The sequence below is a fragment of the Filicampus tigris genome, chromosome 2, assembly GCF_054856515.1.
Source record: "Filicampus tigris isolate MCC_2025a chromosome 2, RoL_Ftig_1.0, whole genome shotgun sequence".
Taxonomy (NCBI): Eukaryota; Metazoa; Chordata; class Actinopteri; order Syngnathiformes; family Syngnathidae; genus Filicampus; species Filicampus tigris.
Genome location: NC_141218.1, coordinates 7,877,088 through 7,897,513, shown reverse-complemented (window position 1 = coordinate 7,897,513; position 20,426 = coordinate 7,877,088). Strand labels below are relative to the sequence as shown.

Here is a 20,426-nt window from a genome sequence, read left to right as displayed (position 1 = left end):
ATATAGTTTCAAAAGATGATTATTCAACCTTACAGTTCCTTTTCTTTTATTTGTGTAAACTGTTATGATTTCATACCATTTACATTTTAGGTTATTTTATGTTGTTGCACTTCATTGTTGTTCTTAAACGCCAAGTTATTTTGGCACACTGTTATTGCAAGTTTTTTTTAAAAACAAAAATAACAATACTGGTTTATTTTTGTTAGATTTAATGGTCATATGTAGTATCCAGCTTATTACTAGGAATGTTGTGAAAATAACTCCAGTCACTTATTGAAATGTGTAACACTGTGGTGATGTTTATTGTAGGTGGATGAATGATTAATAGTAAGTATAATGCTATAAATAGAAGGCCCTGAATTATTTTTTTCTCATTTCTGGAGTGTCATGTCACTTGGATGACACACAAATACATGCAACACCTCAACTCGTGTTAACAATTTCAGGACTGGGTGAAGAAGAAATTAGAAGAGTACAAGTTCCAAGTCATCTTTAAAAGTTTCAAAAGACACAAATGCCAAACAAAGACATGGATTATTTACAATGGTGCAAATTTCTCAAAGTTAGACTTTTTCCATTAAAATAAACCTCCAGGTTGGCTTCAAATCATCCTTAACAACTCCTGGCGGATTTAGTGAGGGAAGAGTGTAATTCAAATGCACCAATCTCTATACAGAACCACATCCAAACTTGTGAACATTGTACAACAAGCACAAAAACTCTTCAATTCCTTCTCCCCTCCAAATGTTCCCTAAAATCCTGCTGCATCCCGCAAGGCTGACGGCTGAACCAACACATTCCTTCCATATTGTCTCCTTCAAAGCGTGGATGGCTCCTAAACCAAATTCCTCAGATTTCCTGGAAAAAAAGGAGGCTAATTATCTGTCATCTATAATCAGCAAAATTATATCAAAGTCAAACATGAAATAATGCAGTCTTCATTGACCATCAAAGAAAAATGTCATAAAAATGATATGCAGTATTAGTGCTGTGTGATACAGGCAAAATTTGATATCTCATAAAATAGTATTTTTCTTGACTATTACATTAAATTATTGGTACATTTCTCTTATGTTTTCTCCATTCATCTATGTAAAAAATTGTAAAACACAAGAAATTGAATACAAGAGACATAAAAATACAACCAAACACAGTATTCCGGCAATCGGGTTATGTGAAAACTCGGAGGAAGTTAAGCCTGATATAAGGCAAAATCTTAATAATCCGACAAAGAGAAAATCCCAGGCAGTCACCACGCTAACTGTCTAAATAAAATATTCCATTTTACTTGGTTTTAATCACTTCATCTCGTTAATCAATTTATCATAATTCTTTGTAGTCAAATAAAAATGTATAATGGATTTGAATAATATCAATATTATACTTGAGCCCCAAAAATTTCTCATCCTCATCATATAGCTCACAAATGAGCAGCGTCACACTCTCCAGGCATGACCAATCACTCACGCTTAATCCAACTGCTTCATTCCTGGAACCGTATCATGTGTGAGTTGCACTAAACGACTAAAATCACTTCTGTCCGTTTGCTCTTACGTACGTTTGATGGTGGCGACGACCTGGTCCAGGTGTTTGGCGTCGTTGCGGTCGGGTCGGCAGCTCGGACTGATCTCTAGCGAATAGTCGGGGCCGTACTCTGTAAAAAACTAACAAAAAAGACCATAAGCGCCGATTTGGGACGGGAGGGGAGGGAGAGATGTTAGGAAGTGAAAAATTGAAACCAAAACAATTCCAAGACTATCCTATGGGACTATTCCACTTGTTCCATCAAACTGTATTTCGTTCGACATATTCTGCCCTCTTTAGGTTACATTTATGTGTGTGTGAGACGTATTACCTCGTGGTCAGGTATTTCCGAGGCGAGGGTCTTTCCCAGAAGCACCGCTGTCAAGTGGGTCCAGCAGCGGGCCGTGTTGGCCAGGTTGTAACCCCCTAATGGAGACAGACAATGACATTACTGTTTATAACATGTATAGTTATGAGACTTTTCGGAATCACGTTTACTAGCATCCATGCAGAAGCATCTCAGTTCACTAGAACAGTGGTAGAAAAGTGCATTCATTTCAGTAATCCAATTAAAGGAGTGAAAGTCATTTTACACAGATGCATTTAACACAGGAAACAATTTTTCAGAATTCCAATTCCAATGTGATTTACAGTACAGGAAAAAACTAAATATCAGAGTTTCCCGTTTTGAATTGAATTATTGAAATGAATGAAGTTTTCCACCACGTTCTATTGCCATTTATCGGCATGCACCTGTCGAGTAAATTTATATTTATGTATATGCATTTGTTAGTATTTCATTCCACTTGTGTATGACAAAAGCCTGAATTGCTACAAAGAAGGAGCGCCCCCGGGAGGAGTAAAACGACACATACCTCCTCCCAGCAACAGCGTCGGCAGGCGCCACTGCAGCACGTGCCGCAGACACTTGGCCACCCCCGGCGGCGTCATGTTAAACGAGCACATGGGGTCGCCCGCCATGGTGTCGGCGCCCAGCTGCATCACCACGGCTTCTGGGTTGAAGTGAGCTCGCACATCCGGCATGACGCTGTGGCGGAGAGGGGATAGAGTTCGCGCTTAAGCGCTTTTGTTTTCTATCAGACAAGACTATGGCCTGACTAAAGGACGCTCCACTTCAACATAGTTCCATGGCATCAAAGCAATCTTTTTATCGTCAATTTATTTGGCGTGGCAGTGACTTGCCTGGTGAAGATTTGGTAATATCTGTCATCTCGGATGCCGTCCTCCAGGGGGACGTTTACTGAGTACCAACGGCCTTTGCACAAGCCAATATTGGTGACATCACCCGTACCTACACACGCACAGGAGGTGTACGGATATCATAGAAATGTGACCTAAGAGATGAATGTCATTTACAAGCGCCAGCAGGAAGTGACCTGGGAAAAAGCCTGGCGAGAACTTATGCAGGGACACTGTCATAACTTTGGACGTGAAGCTGAAGGCTTCCTCCACACCTACAGGGGAGACAAACAGTACAGGAAGTAGAGTAAATGAATCCGAGTGCCGCAAAAGTCATGCGTACCGTCTCCGTGATGCAGGTCCACGTCCACGTAAAGAACTCGGTCGTATTTCTCCCTCAGCTTGAGGATTCCCAAGACGACATCGTTGACGTAGCAGAATCCCGACGCTTGGTCCCTGGAGGACGAGGAGGGAAGCGGCTGAGCGCCGAGTGGTCACATCGGGCCTCGGATAAGCGACGCTTACTTCTTGGCGTGGTGCCACCCACCGGCCCAGTTGATGGCCACGTGGCACGTCTGGTCCAGCAGGCACTTGGCGGCTGTGAGAGTAGCGCCTGCTACCGCTGCCGCATAGTCAAATATGCCCTCCACCACCGGACAGTCGTAACCTGGAGGAGGGTGAATGGGTCGTGGTGAGAAAGTGATGAGAGTTCTGGAAAGAGGTGGCAAAAGTCACAGTAATGCCCCTGGCTTGTCCATGTTGGCGCTGTCTTTGTTTCTTCTCATTTTAATTCACTGCCAGCCATTTTAGAGCATTTTGACATTTTCACAACCCACAGGATATTGTGGTCAATGATTATATATACATCCATCCATCCATCCAATGAAATAATACTCCCTCTTTTCACCAGGAAAAAAAAAGTTGGATTTCTGCCTTCTTATGTTCTTTTATAATTAGCAGTAGAGAAAGGTAGGTTGCACAAAATGCAGGCATTTCTCCCAGTGGACTCACAAACTACGCTGATCTGAAATCTAAAATGGGGTGCAATGCCTTCTACTGGTGGTTGTGTAAGTAAAGTTGTTTCCAAGTTTGAAATTTACAATGGAGTAGCATCAGATGCTCCCCCACCCACACCCATTGAAAAAAACGCCATTGACAACAAGTATACTTCAATGGTTAAAAGTCCTCAAGATCTCAATCAAATCAATCCATCAAAATGTCAACCTCATGTGAATTTAGCACGCCCGATTTAAGTCGTATGATCATCTACTGAGTTGTGGAGCCTGGTTGTATTCCAGTCGCCTCCTTGAGACGGAAAGAGATCGAGAAGCCGAGGGCAGCTTGGATGTAAAGAAGGCATGACCGTTAGAAATACTGTGACTGGACATACTTCATGGTCGATTTAGTGCTGACTCTCACCCAGGCCGTAGTCAACCGAATGCGGGTCATCGTTGTCTCCGTCTTGGCTGATTTTGTGAAGATGCTCTAAGTAGAAGTCTGAGTGGAACTGGGCCATGTCCTCTATGGTGGCCACCTGAGGTTTCACAATGCTAGAGGAAGAACAGAAGGATAAAGTCAAAGTTGCCAGGTGACACTTTCCTAACTGTCTTCATGTCACTAACCTCATATGTTTCAGGAGTCCATAGGCTGCTATCAGTGAGTGGACCATACTCGCCTGCAACATGGACAAAACTATACTCGACCTGATGCACCAAACACTGCACAATGAAAGGAGGGCAAAGATCCAAACTCACCCGGTTCGGCACTTTGGATAAGGAATCGCAAGTTTCAATGTATTCTTGGCTAAAAACATAGGCGACCTTACGTTTAGTGGAGCTAGCGTCATCGCTGTCTCCTTCACAACTCATGCTGTGTGGATAAAAGGCGAAGATAAGACGGATGGGAACGGTAACTATCAACAAAAACACAGTGAAGAGCGAGCGGAAAGTCGGGGTTGTGTCTTGTGTTACAATGTAAACGTTCCCCCGACAACTTCGACCACGTTTGTTTTTGTTTACGTTTTCTCGTGACAAAACCAACTAATTAAAGGCTAATATCTTAGTAGTAGTTGCAGCAGTACTTGTTCACCTGAAAACTTGATTTTTGAAAAATCAATAGGCAGCGTGGTCAAGACATAATTGCTTTTACAATTACGTCCCCGGTGGGACGTTTTAAAAAGGACACAATTCGGCGAATGGCATGCTGGGACTTTTTGTAGTTTTTCACAAAAAAATTCCCCCCTTTTTCCAATGATTTTTTTTGTGTGAATAATTGTAATAAATTTCAGATTGTCGTTGAGTGTGTCTTCTATGCCCACTTATGCCTATTATATTTCACATTTCTTGCCACAAAAAGCTCGGGAGATAATTTCCCTCAGTTTCATCTTTGTAGCGGTAGAGGGCGCAAAAGCTTCTGGTTGTGTCAGAAACTGCATCTCCAAGCGAATTTTGGCCAAGTTTTCATGTGTCCGTTATATTTTCTATGCATTTAATTAGTCCAAATACGCACGACCGTCAACATCAAAAGTTAACGTAGTCATAGTGGTTTTAGTTTGAAAGTAAAAAAGTGGCGCTCATTTGTTGATATTTTACTTTGAAAGTACAAACTACATATCCGCTTTTCTCTAGCTTCCGACCGCTAGCTTACTGTAACTCCCCTGGCTGGCTTGTTGTTGGTCCGAAGTTGCCCGTCTTTTCTTTCTCCCTTTCTGACCACCACCAGAGAACCAATGACTTTTGTGCGGATCAATTAGCAAGTTTGTCAAGCGTTTACAAGCGCGCGGCCCACAAAGCGTGTCGCCATGAGGAGCAGGAGCAACTCGGGCGTGAAACTGGACAACTATGCCCGGATCGTGCAGCAAACGATCCTGCAGCACCAAGTGAGTGTTTCAAAAGGTGTAGTATCGCAGTAATAATAAATAACAGCCACGTCCCTTCCCTCTTTACAATGCCTGCACAAAAGGGAAGTAAAGCACTGTTGCACAATTCTTTAAGCGTTGTCAGTATGGAGCTAATTAGTTTGCACCTTAACACACAACCATGAACCTGCACTGACAGGTGCTAAAAATGCAAACGTTGAGAAATGATTTATGTGAAAATGAAAAAAACCTTGTACCCTCTAAGGATTTTCTCTTGAGGACAATGTGTCAAGCTTGCAGCCAGTATTCAATGGTGAAGGAGTTACCAAGTAAGCTTTCTTTCACAGAAACCTCCGGCTCATTAAAGAGCAGATTTGTGTTTCCTTTATTATACTCATTATAATCCCAGAAGGAGACATTTGTGAAAGGAGAGATGCCAGTTCCTCTCACGCGCGTTAAAGGGATTTAAATGGACTATTGTTAATTGTTAGCGACTCTTCTCACCCTCACTCGCACAGTTCCCTAAATAAGAGTTACAGTGTGCTTGCTTCAAGCTGTTTGTCACTCCCAATTGAAGCTTACAGAAAAACTGACACACACGAGAATCAAGCACTGTATGTTTAAACACCCAAATGTTTAACCAAACCATATCATTTTGGTCGAACAAAAGTCTGCTTGCTATATTCTAACATATGCAAAAAGCTAGGGCGTATTCAAAAGAACACAGAAGCGTTTTTTATTTTTTCATTTCGAAAATGATTGTAAGGTGAATGTTAGTAAGTAGTTAAAAATATCTGTGCTATAGCGTGGGAATATTTGTAATGTACTTTTTGGGGGGGATTTGGAAAGACAATAAAAGAGCGGTGCACGCTCCACAGGACCCCGTCACGGGCCTTCTGCCCGGAAGCAGCGAGCAGCCGGACGCTTGGGTCAGAGACAACGTTTACAGCATCGTGTCCGTGTGGGCGCTCAGCCTGGCTTACAGGAAGAACGCCGACAGGGATGAGGACAAGGCCAAGGCCTACGAACTTGAGCAGGTAGGCGGAAGTAAGAAAGTACAACTTGCTTACCGTGGTTTATTCATTTTCATTTTTCAGTTATCTGTGCCGTGGTGCCTTGACATACGAGTGGCCCGACTTCCGAGACTTTCGACATTAGAGCCATTGTGCGTCAGATTTTTTGTGGGGTTTTATTTGGACTTGCAAGCGCAAAAAGAAGTCTGTACTCTTCTTGGTTTGCGTCCGCATGACTATGAGCAGCACAGTGAATTGGATTGCAGCATTAAATCATGATGCACAAACTGTTGCATTCTTTGCATTCTATTTAATTGAGAAGTTACTCTATGGTTTGATAAAGTACAATATTATCGAGTGCTATTTTTCCCTTATTAAAAAATACAAACTCAATCATTTTTGTGTTTTGGGAAGTAGGCTGGAACACATTAAAGGCATTTCCATTCATTTCCATGTGGAATAATGATTTGGAATTGGTATCTCAAGGAACCACTCTATGTGTACTTTCTACTTTCGACTTTGTCAAAATAGTCTCGTTACTTTAGAACACGAAGCGCTGAGTGTGAGAACTGTTGCCACCTCAACTTCTGTCAGTCATTGCTGAGCACGTCCTTCCGTCTGTGCGTCTCTGCAGAGCGTGGTGAAGCTGATGAGAGGAGTCCTGCAGTGTATAATGCGGCAGGTATGTGGCGACACCCGCATGCAGGAAGCACCGCGACCAACTTGTCGTGTCTGACGCATTTTTTGGTCTGGTCTGTCTTTCTAACTTTTCCTTGTTCGTAGATGGACAAAGTGGAGAAGTTCAAGTACAGCCGCAGCACATCCGACTCGCTTCACGCCAAGTACAACACCAGGACTTGTGCCACCGTGGTCGGCGACGACCAGTGGGGTCACCTGCAGGTGGACGCCACCTCACTCTTCCTGCTCTTCCTGGCTCAGATGACGGCATCCGGTATGAGCGGGATTCTTGCCGTCTTTATGAAACTGGCTCGAAAAAATGATCTCTAAAGAGGGAATAAACCCAAACATATTTTTTCAAGAATATTTTCCCAGCAGGTGAATCATGTCATTCTTAATGATACTGCGTTTGTGGAATATGAGTTAAGCAGCAAAATCCACCCCTTTTTCGCCATCTCAGGGGGCGGCCATTTTGTCACTTCTGTCGACTGAAAATGACATCACAACTGCTCAGGGCTCAGGTAACATCCAATCACGGCTCGGCTTCAGAAAACAGGTGAGCCGTGATTGGTCGTTACCTGAGCCCTGAGCAGTTGTGACGTCATTTTCAGTCGAATCAAGACTTTACCTTTGTTTTGACTTTCTTTAGCTTTGGTCTGTCCTGGAAATCTCAACATTTGTTTCTCTGCCTTGTGTGCTTGAAGCACGTCTATCCAAAGTTTCACAGAGAGACTTTCTCTTATGTGACATTGAGGTTTGCTATTATTTCCTAAGAGTGCATGGCATAAGGAGAATAAATCAGGTATTATTATTTAAATTGGCATTTTGAGTAACTACAATGCAACAAATAACAGCATAGACAGCATATTTACAAAAGCTTATTTGACCCCGGTAAATTTAGCTTGTTTGCGTGAGCCTTGGGAATGATCAACTGTTTCTTTGTGTGCCAGGTCTTCATATTGTCTACACACAGGATGAAGTAGATGTAGTGCAGAATCTCATGTTCTACATTGAGGCGGCATACAAAGTGGCAGTGAGTGGCTTTTTTTTGTTGTTGCTTCATTTGTTTGTATACGCACTTCCGAGTGCCTCACTGAGTCCCTCAATGGCTGCTCACAGGATTATGGGATGTGGGAAAGAGGGGACAAAACCAACCAGGGCATCACTGAGATCAACGCCAGCTCCATCGGCACGGCCAAGGTAGGTCATAGCCGTGTGCTAGCCCGCCCTGGGTGTCCGGTCGCTCCTGTGACCTTTTCGCCGATCTTTAAATGACCTCCACGCTAGAGAGCAAACTGGGACGACCATCGCTGTCAATCAGCGGACTCTCACTGGGGAAAAAAAAAAAAAAAGCACCTGTGCTGGTCAACACGATCAGAATTCCAGGTGCTAAAGGTTCTAAGATTTCACTGACATTGCAAGACTTGACATAATGATGTGGAGGCGCACTGTGAGCGAGCTTCTTTGCCTTGTGGCGATCGGGAGGGATCAGGTTACCCGTGTCTTCCAAGAATGGCTTCCCACTCTGAAATAACACACACACAAATGCATGGTTGCTAAATTAAGACGCTGGGAATCAGGCTTCACGCTGGAATGTAATTATCACGAAAACATAGTGGCCGGCCGTGCATTTGCTACCTGGGCCTTAGTGAGGAATTAAAAGCATACGCGAAACCACTAATGCTATACAAAAAGACAACATGCCAGTCACATCCTGTGGCGCATTTGACTATCAGTACTTAATAAAATAGCAAAAGCATTTGACCATATTATACAAAATACATCACACGAAATGCTGATTATTAAATATAAAAACGTGTGCAGATCTTTTATGTAATATGTTTTGCCAATCAGGATGTAAAAGTACTGCTGTCATCAAGGGCCTTGTGTGTACAAATTTGAAAAAGTCCAATTGCTAATATAGTTGAAGGCCAAAGGAGCAGTACTTTTTATTGTGAAGGCCCTCACAATTTCATTGATCAAATCTTAGAAATTTGGTGGTAAATGTCGGTCGGTGCTTCTGATGATGTTTAGGCCAGCGATCATCAACACTGGGCTTCATGAATTCCATTCATTTCCAGGCAGCTCTGGAGGCTCTGGACGAGCTCAACCTCTTCGGAGCCAAAGGTGGACCTGGATCGGTTGTCCACGCCCTCGCCGATGACATCCAGCACTGCCAGGTAGCGTTAGTGTTCGGTCAGCGATCGGGCTCCCCCTGGTGGCACGTAAAAGAAACACAGAATCATGATGTTAATCTGTGCAAAATGTAACAGTGATTTATCCAGTTTTTTTTTTCCATCCAGTACGGGACATTTGTTAAGTACATCTTACTGGTAGTTGTGTTTTACTTTTTGCATTGAATCTTTTTGAACTATTAGATTTCTTTAGGTTTTACATGTTTCATCGAACTATCAAGTGCAATACGTTTGAATTGAATCATTAATTCACTACAGTTTCTTTTCCTACATGTAAGCACTACTGTTTTCTAATCTTGGTCATGGCGGTGTTAATTGGAGAGACTAGATGTTGAGTTTAAGAAGCACTGTGTGAGAATGTTCTTCTTTCTCCTCATCATTAGTCCATCCTGACCTCCATGCTCCCCAGAGCATCCGTCTCCAAAGAGGTGGATGCCGGCGTCCTGGCCATCATCTCCTATCCCGCTTTCGCCGTGGAGGACATTAACATCGTCAACCTGACCAAGGAGGAGATCATCTCCAAGCTGCAGGTGCCCACATCAGGATTTCCTGTGTGGTTCATTCAAAGACAAAAAAAAAAAAAAAAAAAAAATCCTCAGTGACCTTTCTGTCTTTGTGTCCAGGGTCGTTACGGCTGCTGCAGGTTTCTGCGAGACGGACACAAGACTCCCAAAGAGGTCCACGACGGGAAGCGCGGACCGGGAGGGAATCCGTCGAAGTCGATGCGTCTGACCGCTGCCGTCTTTCTTCCCGCCCTCAGGACCCCAACCGTCTGTATTACGAGTCAGCCGAGCTCAAGTTGTTTGAGAACATCGAGTGCGAGTGGCCTCTCTTCTGGACATACCTCATCCTCGATGGAATTTTCATCAATAGCCCCGAGCAGGTACAGCTTAATCACACTCTCTTGTCCAGAAAGTTGTTTGCTCTGTGCATTTCGTGTTTAACATTTTCTAACATTTGAAAAAAATAGAAAAAAAAATATAAATAAATTCCTGGGATTTAATGGCTGACATATACAGTAAAAACGTTTTTAGCAGTGAATGAGTTAAATGAGCCTTTGGCATCACTCCCACGAAAAGAAAACGCAAGTGATTGGGCTTTTAGGAACACTAATGGTTGTCCACGCGTGCAGGTGCAGGAGTACCAGGACGCTCTGGAGGGCATCTTGATCAAGCATAAGGACGGAATACGACTGCTGCCCGAGCTCTACAGCGTCCCGCCAGACAAGGTCGACGTCTGCCGTTTCGCGCGCTAGAGGAACTCCAGTCTGCCGCTCTGTTCTTCATTCTGAGTTTGTTGGCAAACAGGTGGAGGAGGAGTACGTCAATCCTCACACAGTGGAGAGGATTCCCATGGGGAAGTGTCCCCTCAAGTGGGGACAGTCTCTTTACATTCTGGGAAAGCTTTTGGCCGAGGTAAGTGTCGCCACCCAAATAAGACGTTCTGATCATGATAATGAACCTTTGTGCCTCCCTCACCCCCCAGGGTTTCCTCGCTCCCGGAGAGATCGACCCCCTGAACCGTCGCTTCTCCACCATCCCCAAGCCTGACGTGGTGGTACAAGGTCAGCGCTTCAATAGAATCCGAATCACAATAGCTTTTTAGACGTAACGTTTCCAAGAGGCAGAGAAAAACAATGACCAACGGGGAGATACGAGAGTCAGCCAGGTCGCCTTTTACAGCGAATAAGAAAAACATAAGGGAGAGGGAGGGGAGAAAAACAACCCAGCTCCTGTGAGGGGAGCGCAGTATGGATTTTGAAAAACAAAAAAACGTAGCAAACAGGTAGAAATTAGTAGATGACACAGATGAGCGCATGTGGAGGTGAGGAGTTTTGAGGGGGCAACATTACAGCCATCTTGCAGAGGCAGCCTTCGCAGCCATCAAGGTGCCGCCACATCCCATTCTGCAGGTGCGCCATAATAATGGAAAGGAGAAGGCTTGGGCGGGAAGCCAACAAAGGTGTTGCTAGATAGGGTTGTGTATTTGATTTGTGTGATCATATGAGTGTATGCGCGAGTCTGAGTCCTTTGGCTAGACACTGAAGTCAGTGTTTCTCAAAAAAAATAATTCTGCCCAAATACAGTTCGGTTGTATTAGCGGTCAGACAAAATGATGTATTCGGTTCTGGCCCCCGAGCCTTGAGTTTGACAGCTGTGTTGTAACACTCTGTGCCGATAGTGTCCGTCCTGGCCGAGACGGAGGAGATCAAACAGCTGCTACTGAAGCACGGCATCAACGTGGAGACGGTGGCCGACATCCATCCCATTCACGTGCAGCCTTCCAGAGTGCTCAGCCACATCTACGCTCGACTCGGTACGCCCGCAAAAGTCGGTAGGAGGACGGGGAAAGCGGTCGGTGTCTCAATGCAACTGTGCTTCAGGTCGGAACCCCAGACTGGGTTTGACGGGACGGCCCTACAGGAGGATTGGAGTGCTGGGAACCTCCAAGTTCTACATCATCAGGAACACCATCTTCTCCTTCACACCTCAGGTGAGTGGGAAATGAAGCAAAATACTTCCCAGTAGGCCTACTAGTTGAAACACCACATTCTGATAAATATTGCGTTTGTGGAATAAGTGCTAATCCACTCAATTTTAGCCATCTCTGGGGGCGGCCATTTTGTCTTCTGTCGACTGAAAATGACATCACAACTGCTCACAACGACCAATCACGGCTCAGATTCAGAAAACAGGTTAGCCGTGACTGGTGTTTGTGAGCAGGTGTGACAAAATGGCCACCCCCTGAGATGGCTAAAAATGAGTATATTTTGCTGCTTAACTTATATTCCACAAACGCAACATTAATCAGAATGTCGTGTTTCAACTAGTGGGCCTGCTGGGAACATATTCTTGAAAAAAATATGTTTGGGTTGACTTCCGCTTTAAAATGGTTCAGAGAATAAAGTCCCTTTTTTGCTCAAAAAACAAAAGGCCTATTTTTTGTGGGAATATACCTTTAGTCCAATTTTTTTTTGTAAATACAGGCACATTTAGGGGGAAATATAACCCCTTTTTTGACAAAGACGGCATCTTTTCCATGATAAAAGGCATAATGTTAAACTTTTGGCTATAATAGCATCATGTCATGATGACTATTTTCAACTTTTTTCCTCTACAACATAATTATCGTACTACGACATTATTTTTCAAAAATAGGCCATGTTTCAATTACTGTGGCATTTAGATCAGGGTTATGTTTAACTGGTGTCCGTATTATGAAGGGGTCTGGTCTAGTGGTTTGCACATGTGCCTCTCCGTTCTGAGTTTACATTGTGCTGAGTGAAATGAAGGGGAGAACTCCTAAAAAGGTTTTAACAATAACCCCATTCCACAGTTTCTAGACCACCAGCAGTTCTACCTGGCCCTGGACAACAAAATGATCGTGGAGATGCTGAGGACGGAAATTTCCTACTTGTCGTCCAGATGGAGGATGACGGGAAGACCCACCGTCACGTTCCCCATCTCTCAGACGATGTTGAGTGAGTGACACGCCGCCGCCGCCGCATGTTTTCTTACACGGCGCTTATTGGTTCTAAGGTTGATCCTCCGACGCGTTGCAGCCGAAGACCACAGCAACCTGGATCCAGCTGTACTGGCCACCCTGAAGAAACTACAGGACGGCTACTACGGCGGAGCAAGGTAAAGCTGCGGCCACGCCGGGTTCATCTCCCCTGCTGTATATGAAACATTGTGACTCTCCTCCTCCTCTGCCCTCTCCAGGATCCAGACGGGAAAGCTGTCGGAATTCTTGACCACTTCGTGTTTCGCTCACCTCAGCTTCTTGGATGGTAAGGCCTCGGGCAGCACGGGCAGCCGTGCTGAGGACGAGTTTGCTGATGCTGACGGCGAGGGAATCGTGCATGAGTTGGGCTGTGACGACGGTAAGCAAACAGCAGAGGAGACAGAGGATGAATGGATGACGGGTCGCCTCCCTGACCTTCGACCGGATTCCTTCCGCTTCTTCCGGTCCTTTTTCATCACTCCAAATAGATCAATCAAACAGTATCCTGACCCCCATCCCCTCTCTCCGCCTCAAAAGGACTTACTCTTCATGGCAGCAAACACAAGGGGCCTTTGCATTGCTCTGCTTTCATGGTTGGCTAGTCCAGGGGTTCTCGAACTGGGGTTTGTGCGGCGATATTTGTTTAAAAAAAAAAAAAAAAAAAGGTATCATTTGGGGAAAAAATGGGCGCTTATATATGGGGACTGGTGCACCAATCAAACAAACTTAATCAATTACTTCTCCCCTCTGACAAAGATTTGAATACAAGGTGATGTATATCACTTCAATCCCCAAAGTCGTTTTTGCTGAACAAAAGGCATATTCAACCCTAATTTATTGAGGCACATTTTTTCTGAGAATATAGACAATTTGGCAAATGAAAACAGGCAACGTTTTAATTCCCATGGCATTTATAGGGTACACGTGGTAGTTATGTTTAATTGGGGTTTTGATTAAAAAGGGGTCCTTGGGGGGGAAGAAAATGTTCCCTTGATCCAAAAAGTTTGAGAAACCCTCGTCAAGTGTTTTGCACGTATGCTTGACAAATTTGAGGTTCCGGGTTTGAATCCAGCTTGCCGACTTTCTGTGTGGAGTTGCTTGCGTGTTTTTTTTTTTCCTCCCTCGGTTCAAAAACATGCATGTTAGCTCCATTGAAAAAATATCCCTTGGTGTAAATGTGAGTGCGATTGCTTGTTTGTCTCGGATGCCGCCATTGTGGTAGTGCTTCGGCGTTAACACTGGATTGGCGACAGCTGATAGGAACTTGAGTAAAAAAAAATTTTTTTTTAAAAACCGACAAGCTACAGCACCCATGTCAACAATGCCTCCTCACTCCCACAGAGGCTGATGACCTGGCTCAGTACCTGGATCAACTCTTAGCCCACGCGACCCCCAAAACCCCTAAAGTGCAGGTGGGAGGGCTGGGCAAGTTTAAGGCGGCCGCCACCAAAACCAAAGAGATGGTGAGCCTGATGAACAAGGCCCAGGGCCTCAACGTGCAAGGTGGGCCAGCCGCACAGCTTGTCATGTGGAGCCGCTTTAGAGGAGACCACCATTCCCCCTTTCGCCTACTTTCTAGAGGTCAACATGTACCTGCCCAATAAGCTGTTCCGCTCACATCAGCCGTCCCTCAACCTGAACCTTCCGGACTCTTCCGCAACGCCAGACAGTCAGGTGAGTCTTTGCTTGAGCTCAACGAATACAAATCGCAAATTCCACCTACTAGTTTGATGGAAGAAATCCAATTTCACTTACTTGATCTGAGGTCGTTCTCATGTCAAATGGGCGCTTTGGCTCCATGAAGGTCTGGAAACGTTTGGTTTGGGATGTTTCAGGTTCCGAAAGTGACGGTGACGCCTGAGAGCAGTGTGCCGCGGGATGCCAGCGGAGCCGTGGATTACCACGCTCTGGCGCGCCTCCTGAAAGACATGCAAAATCTGCAGGACCAAGCTGACATCCTCTACATCCTCTATAAGGACAAGTGAGCTTTGCCTCAAACTGCGCTGCCTTGACTTGCGTGCACTCGTAAAATTCACAGATTTTTCGAGTTCGGCACACGAGGACGACGAAATGTCTGCTTAATAACTACGTTAAATAAAGTGGTTCTTTTAGTTTAAAATGGCTTACCTTAACCAGAATCCCACATTGCATTCTTGCCAAAGGTACAATCCCGGGTATGGTCATAATAGCTTCATAGAGCTGTAAAACAGAAAAAAAAAAAAAATCAACCTATCGCGGGGATCATGGAATGTATGACCCGCAAAAACAGAGAGAACGCTGTATTCGTATTCAGTACGGCGTTGCGCTATTTTTCTTTAAAAAGGCATATTCCAAATTTGGCTGATCTAGACTTCGTTCATTGACATCCATTAGAAAAAAATGATTTTAGAAGTCAAGACGGCGCCGTATTGGCGTTTTCCTGCGTACGTGTCACAGACGCACTCATCGGGTCCTTGTAATCGACACAGGGGCATGGACTGGGACACCGGTCTGCACGGCAAAGGCCCGACGGTGCGGTCGCTGCTCGGCGAGCTGTACGAGAAGGCCGGCGAGCTCAAGCACTGGGGGCTGATCAGGATGATCTCCGGCATGCTGAGGAAGAAGGTGGAGGAGCTGGACTCGGTACGCATTGGGGGTGGGATTCCCGCAAAGACTGACAGCTGTTTTGCAAGCAATCAAAGTATCGTACCTTCTTTTTGGTGAAACTCCTCAACTCAGTTACATAGGTCACTGGCACAACAAGTAATATTTTATTGCTTTGGCCTGACTACAAAACGAGATTTTATACAAATAGCCAATTTAAAAGGGAAGTCAACCCCCCCCCCCCCCAGGCCTGCTCCGATTTGCTGGCCCACCAGAAGCACCTGACGGTGGGTCTGCCCCCGGAGCCCCGAGAGAAGACCATCACAGCCCCCATCCCCCTGGACCAGCTGGCGTCCATCATTGACGAGGCCAGCGACAACAACATCAGCGTGGCCATTCTCACCCAGGTGAGTTCACAGCAGACCCCAATCCCCATCCCCCACTCCCGTTCACTATGGGCCTCTTTCCCCTCAGGAGATCATGGTGTACCTGGCCATGAGCATCAGGACGCAGCCTAACCTGTTCAGCGAGATGTTTCGTCTCCGCATCGGGCTCATCATCCAGGTCATGGCCACTGAGCTGGCCCAGTCGCTCAACTGCTCCGGTACCTCTCTTTAAATTTTGACCTACTGTCGTTCTCAAGCTTTTTACACCAAGTTTCACCTACAAAAAAAATGAATCAAAATCTTAGCTCTCCTAGTAGCACCCAAAAGGATCAACATTCAAATAAAGTACCGTAGTAGCCCCAATTGTTCATCAAATATGAGGCCTTCCATGACTGCGTGTGCGTTCAGGGGAGGAGGCCACTGAAAGCCTGATGAGTCTGAGCCCCTCGGAGCTGAAGAACCTCCTGCACCACATCCTGAGCGGGAAGGAGTTTGGCGTGGAGCGCAGCGGTGAGCGCGCCCGTCTCCTCGGCTTCAGCTCCGGCGCGTTAGCCTCACTCTTCGCCGCGTTTGCCGTCACGCAGTGAGAGACGTGGACAGCCGAGTCAGTCCGGCCATCTCCATCCATCACCTCGGCAACGTGGGCGCCACCAAGAGCGAGAGGGCGGGAATCAGCAAGCTCAAGAGCGACATGAAGATGGTAGGAAGCAAACCCCAGTGCCGGTGTTAGCATTTTGCCATTAGCATTGGCCCTCAGCTCACAGACCGATCAATTACAGTGGTGCCTTGACTCATCAGTCGTCTCTCAGTTGTGGAACAACTCGAGCCATGGTACCAATGTATTGAGTACGGATGTCACGATATTCGAATGTCACAGTACGATAATATCACGATGTGAACCTCACGATACGATAATCAACACGATATTGCGGAGAGGTTGGCGATGTATAAAAAGCTCGCGATATTGCCGATATTGTGACATCCCTAGTATTAAGTAGTGCTATCAAAGTTAAAGCGTTAATGTAGGAGATTAATTTTTATTTTATAAACCCTTAAAAAGCGTTTAAAAAATTAACTCCGTTTTATTTACTTCCTGTGGAACCTGACCTCTGCTCACTTTGCAGCCAAAGTTAGAGGAGAGTCATTGGCTCAAAGACGGAATTTTACTTTAAAAAGTTGTTTGACTGCTCACTTGGAGAAATCCAAAATAACAAAAATAAATTGTTGTAAAAATAGTTGTATTCAAAGACAAAGGAAGCTATTGGAACTGTCTTCCAATCAAAATTTACTTACATTTTTTTTCCACATTAATTCCAAGATCTTACCCAAGTAAATGTCTGTTACAAGTTTCGTAGAAAATTGTAGTTGAAAATACGATTAATCGACAAGCTTCATAGAAAATTGTAGTTGAAAATGCGATTAATCGCGATTAATTGTGGCTTTTTTTCTCCGATTAATTTGTTAAAAAATTGTAAGTGCTTGCCAGCACTAAAAAAATGACAATCGTTATCTGATCTAAAGCCCCCACTAGCTCTGGTGTTGCGCCATCTCTGCTTGACAGATTCGAAGCGTCCCACATCTACTGTTGTACAAGAATTCCGTTGTGTCCGCATAACTTCGGTTGAGTTTCAGCTTTTCAGCCTTGCCACTTGTTTTCTTTACAGCTGGAGCACAGGATGTCTCTGAGGGGGCCCAGTCAGGTGATGATGTTGCTCTCGGGTGCTAATTCACCGTCTTTCATGGGGAGAGGCATCAGAGAAAGGGCTAATTCCCAGCATGGAAATAATTGCACTTGCTCCAAAAACGTTCCTGATTCAAGTGTTTAATTAGCGCGATTCCTTGATCTCGTTTCTCCCGCTTCCTCCCGATGGCCGAGGATGGGTAGACGCATGTCATTTGTTGTTTTTGTTGCAGGCGGATCGCAGAGTGTCTTTGACAGACGCAGTCAAGGTGACCAGTCGTACGAGGAGCGCAAACTAACCGATACGCTTCATGGGCAAAAGTATTGGGACACATTCCACTGACCCAAAGTAAAAAGTCGTCATGCGTTCTTGTCAAGTCGCCCTTCCTCGTACTTACTTAAGAGTCCCTTAATTCATCCTTTCATGAAGTGTCCCAAGACTTTGGTCCATGTGGCGCACGCATCAACTTTGAGTCCCTAAAATGTGTTTCCTCCCTCTCAGCCGGACCAGAGCACGACATCCGCCCGCAAGGTGATAACCGCTCAGCAGCCGCCTCTTCCGCCGCCTTTGCCTTTTTTTTTTTTTTTTTTTATGCCCGCTTCCACTCCGCTTTGCTCTTCTTGCCATTATGGTAGAAGGAATATATGGTAGCATGAACATTTTGAGAGCGAAAGCTCATTCTGACCTCGTTGGGCGAGGACATGTTTACGCTTTTTAAGGAAGATCCCGTCATTGTTTTGATCGTCCACAAGGTTCCAAGAATGGGGGCGGTTTTTGTGAGCATGTCTCACCTCCAACCGTCTGTGTTTGTGTCTTGCTTATTGGCGTTGTGGGCTCTACTGTGCTTCCTGCATCTTTTTATCAGAGCCTCCGATCTCACTCACTGGACATCAGCAACATCGAGTCAGGGGTAAAAATCTTTGTCTCTTCGTTAGCTGCACGTTGCTACGGAAAAACTTTTCAGTGGCGCGGAGGCTCAAGGGGGCGGCTCTTTTCTTTCATCCTTTCTTTCTTGCTCGCTTGCTTGCTTTCTCCGCCTCAGAGGTACAGACTTCCCTCCATCGAGTCGCTTGACATTCCGGAGAGCGGCTCCGTCGCCAAGGATACGAGACACGGGCAGTGGCTACGCAGGAGGCGCCTGGACGGATCGCTCAACCGCGTCCCCGTTGGTTTCTACCAGAAAGTGTGGAAGATTCTGCAGAAAGTGAGTGGGTGCCCTTAGTCGAGCACGAGCCAAGATTGTATGACCTGGTTTGAAGCTTGCTTGATTTTTGCCGCCACCATAACTTCCGACTTGCTTAAAAGTTCATGGTTAAGACTTGCACATGTGCAGCGGACGGCTTGAAAGGGGCTCACGCCTCCCGTGTTGTCTTCCAGTGTCATGGCCTGTCCATCGAGGGCTACGTCCTTCCGTCTTCAACCACCAGAGAGGTGAGTCCGTCGAGCCGGAAGCATCAGATGTCGCTTTCAAATTCAGGGTTTTTCCTGGCTCAAATTTAGACGTGTGTATCCTGTACTTCCCCACGAGCTGAAGCAATTTTGCATGACGTATTTACTTGCATTTTATTGTTCTTGAAATTGTTATCTTATTAGACTGAAATCAGGATGTCCAAGGATGTCCTATTTGTCCAGCCACTGCGGATCAAAACCGTCGGCTCTGTGTTTTAGAGAAAATCTGGAAAGATGAGGAAAAAGTGACGTTATGATCAAGTTACGGTGATTTCACAGAATATGTTTTCAGACAACTTGGACGTGTAACTAACAGAAATTCAAAATAATGACAACGATGATGTCAGAGTTTTTGGGGCCGGAGGATGAAATTGAATATGCAGGATACCCCCCTGATACAAAGAATGTGGACGATCCCCAGATGACCCCCGGTGAAATCAAGTTTTCGCTCCACGTGGAAACGGTTCTGAACCGCGTCCCGCAGCCCGAGTACCGCCAGCTGCTGGTGGAGGCCATCTTGGTGCTCACCATGCTATCCGACGTGGACGTCCCCACCATCGGCTCCATCGTCCACGCCGAGAAGATCGTACAGCTCGCCAATGACATGTTCTGCAAAGATCAGGTCGGTGAGGCCGAGGTTGCGTTCTCGCTTAACCGTCACCCTTGCTCAGCTTTGACTCTCGTCCCTCCAGAGAGACCTCGGCGCAGAGGAGCACATGCTGGAGCGAGACCCGGCCACCGGAGTGTGCAAGCTGCTGTACGACAGCGCCCCCAGCGGGCGCTTTGGGAGCATGACCTACCTGACCAAGGCAGTGGCGGTGTACGTGCAGGATTTCCTGCCCGGCGGCTCGTGCGCTGTCCAGTGACAGGAAGCCACATTTCACTTTTTATTTATTTCAGAGCTCTTCAATAAAGCCCAGCAAGTGCCTTAAAGGAGATATTATCTCCCCCCCCCCCTCAACAAATATTGACAACGCTGTCTTATAATAAAAGCTCCGTCAAAGTTTACAACACGTTAAACGAAATTTTGCCTAATATGTCCCCTTTAACAACATTTTGTTGTTTAGTTTTTTTTTTTGACACTTTTGTGTAAAGCTATGACAGCATGCTTTTATTATGTATGTATGATTTGGAAAAAAGGAGGTTGAGTGTAGTGAGGTTCCATCAAATTATTTTGGAGACATAGTGTTAAAAACATTTGGTAGATACCGGACATTGCTGCTCTAAGATTGTAGAGTTGATTTCATCTGATTTTCATATAGTTGGGCGTTTGATGTTGTTTGCGGCAATAAAATGAAGATATGAGCATTTGAGTGTTTCTTAAACTAACTAAATGTCTTGATATACTGATGATT

The 20,426-nt window shown here is 45.4% G+C and overlaps 2 protein-coding genes and 1 long non-coding RNA gene across 7 annotated transcripts; 1 reads left to right on the top strand and 2 right to left on the bottom strand.

Annotated features, from left to right (window-relative positions):
• Positions 1-475: 475 nt before the first annotated feature.
• hdac8 (histone deacetylase 8) lies at positions 476-4,790 on the bottom strand. The gene is made up of 11 exons (XM_086014691.1): positions 4,479-4,790; positions 4,347-4,399; positions 4,144-4,274; positions 3,250-3,391; positions 3,068-3,180; positions 2,922-2,999; positions 2,728-2,836; positions 2,400-2,572; positions 1,856-1,950; positions 1,559-1,664; positions 476-858 (listed from the first exon to the last, which is right to left on the bottom strand). The coding sequence occupies exons 1-11, from the start codon at positions 4,590-4,592 to the stop codon at positions 836-838; spliced, it is 1,137 nt and encodes a 378-aa protein (XP_085870817.1). The 5' UTR covers positions 4,593-4,790; the 3' UTR covers positions 476-835.
• A 563-nt stretch (positions 4,791-5,353) lies between these two features.
• Positions 5,354-20,379, top strand: phka1a (phosphorylase kinase, alpha 1a (muscle)). 4 transcript variants are annotated; one of them, XM_086014586.1, is made up of 34 exons: positions 5,354-5,602; positions 6,460-6,618; positions 7,229-7,276; positions 7,378-7,546; positions 8,223-8,305; positions 8,392-8,472; positions 9,354-9,452; positions 9,851-9,997; positions 10,091-10,144; positions 10,228-10,350; positions 10,600-10,695; positions 10,775-10,882; positions 10,953-11,031; positions 11,649-11,783; positions 11,851-11,960; positions 12,804-12,948; positions 13,030-13,108; positions 13,190-13,350; positions 14,313-14,474; positions 14,551-14,645; positions 14,807-14,952; positions 15,440-15,593; positions 15,803-15,961; positions 16,029-16,158; positions 16,349-16,450; positions 16,525-16,640; positions 17,605-17,640; positions 17,855-17,890; positions 18,124-18,153; positions 18,488-18,532; positions 18,665-18,826; positions 19,000-19,053; positions 19,493-19,693; positions 19,764-20,379. In XM_086014586.1, the coding sequence occupies exons 1-34, from the start codon at positions 5,525-5,527 to the stop codon at positions 19,935-19,937; spliced, it is 3,756 nt and encodes a 1,251-aa protein (XP_085870712.1). In that variant the 5' UTR covers positions 5,354-5,524; the 3' UTR covers positions 19,938-20,379. The 4 variants fall into 4 exon arrangements, with proteins under 4 accessions (XP_085870712.1, XP_085870728.1, XP_085870719.1 ...); XM_086014602.1 differs by having other exon boundaries at positions 17,605-17,659; positions 17,826-17,890; XM_086014593.1 differs by lacking the exon at positions 17,605-17,640.
• LOC147151213 (uncharacterized) lies at positions 6,213-19,917 on the bottom strand. 2 transcript variants are annotated; one of them, XR_015082116.1, is made up of 10 exons: positions 19,600-19,917; positions 16,290-19,297; positions 16,074-16,217; positions 15,099-15,170; positions 14,727-14,890; positions 9,862-10,016; positions 9,241-9,487; positions 8,687-8,797; positions 8,428-8,603; positions 6,213-7,598 (listed from the first exon to the last, which is right to left on the bottom strand). It is a non-coding gene; the product is annotated as an uncharacterized LOC147151213 (long non-coding RNA). The 2 variants fall into 2 exon arrangements; XR_015082118.1 differs by having other exon boundaries at positions 9,406-9,487.
• Positions 20,380-20,426: the final 47 nt, after the last annotated feature.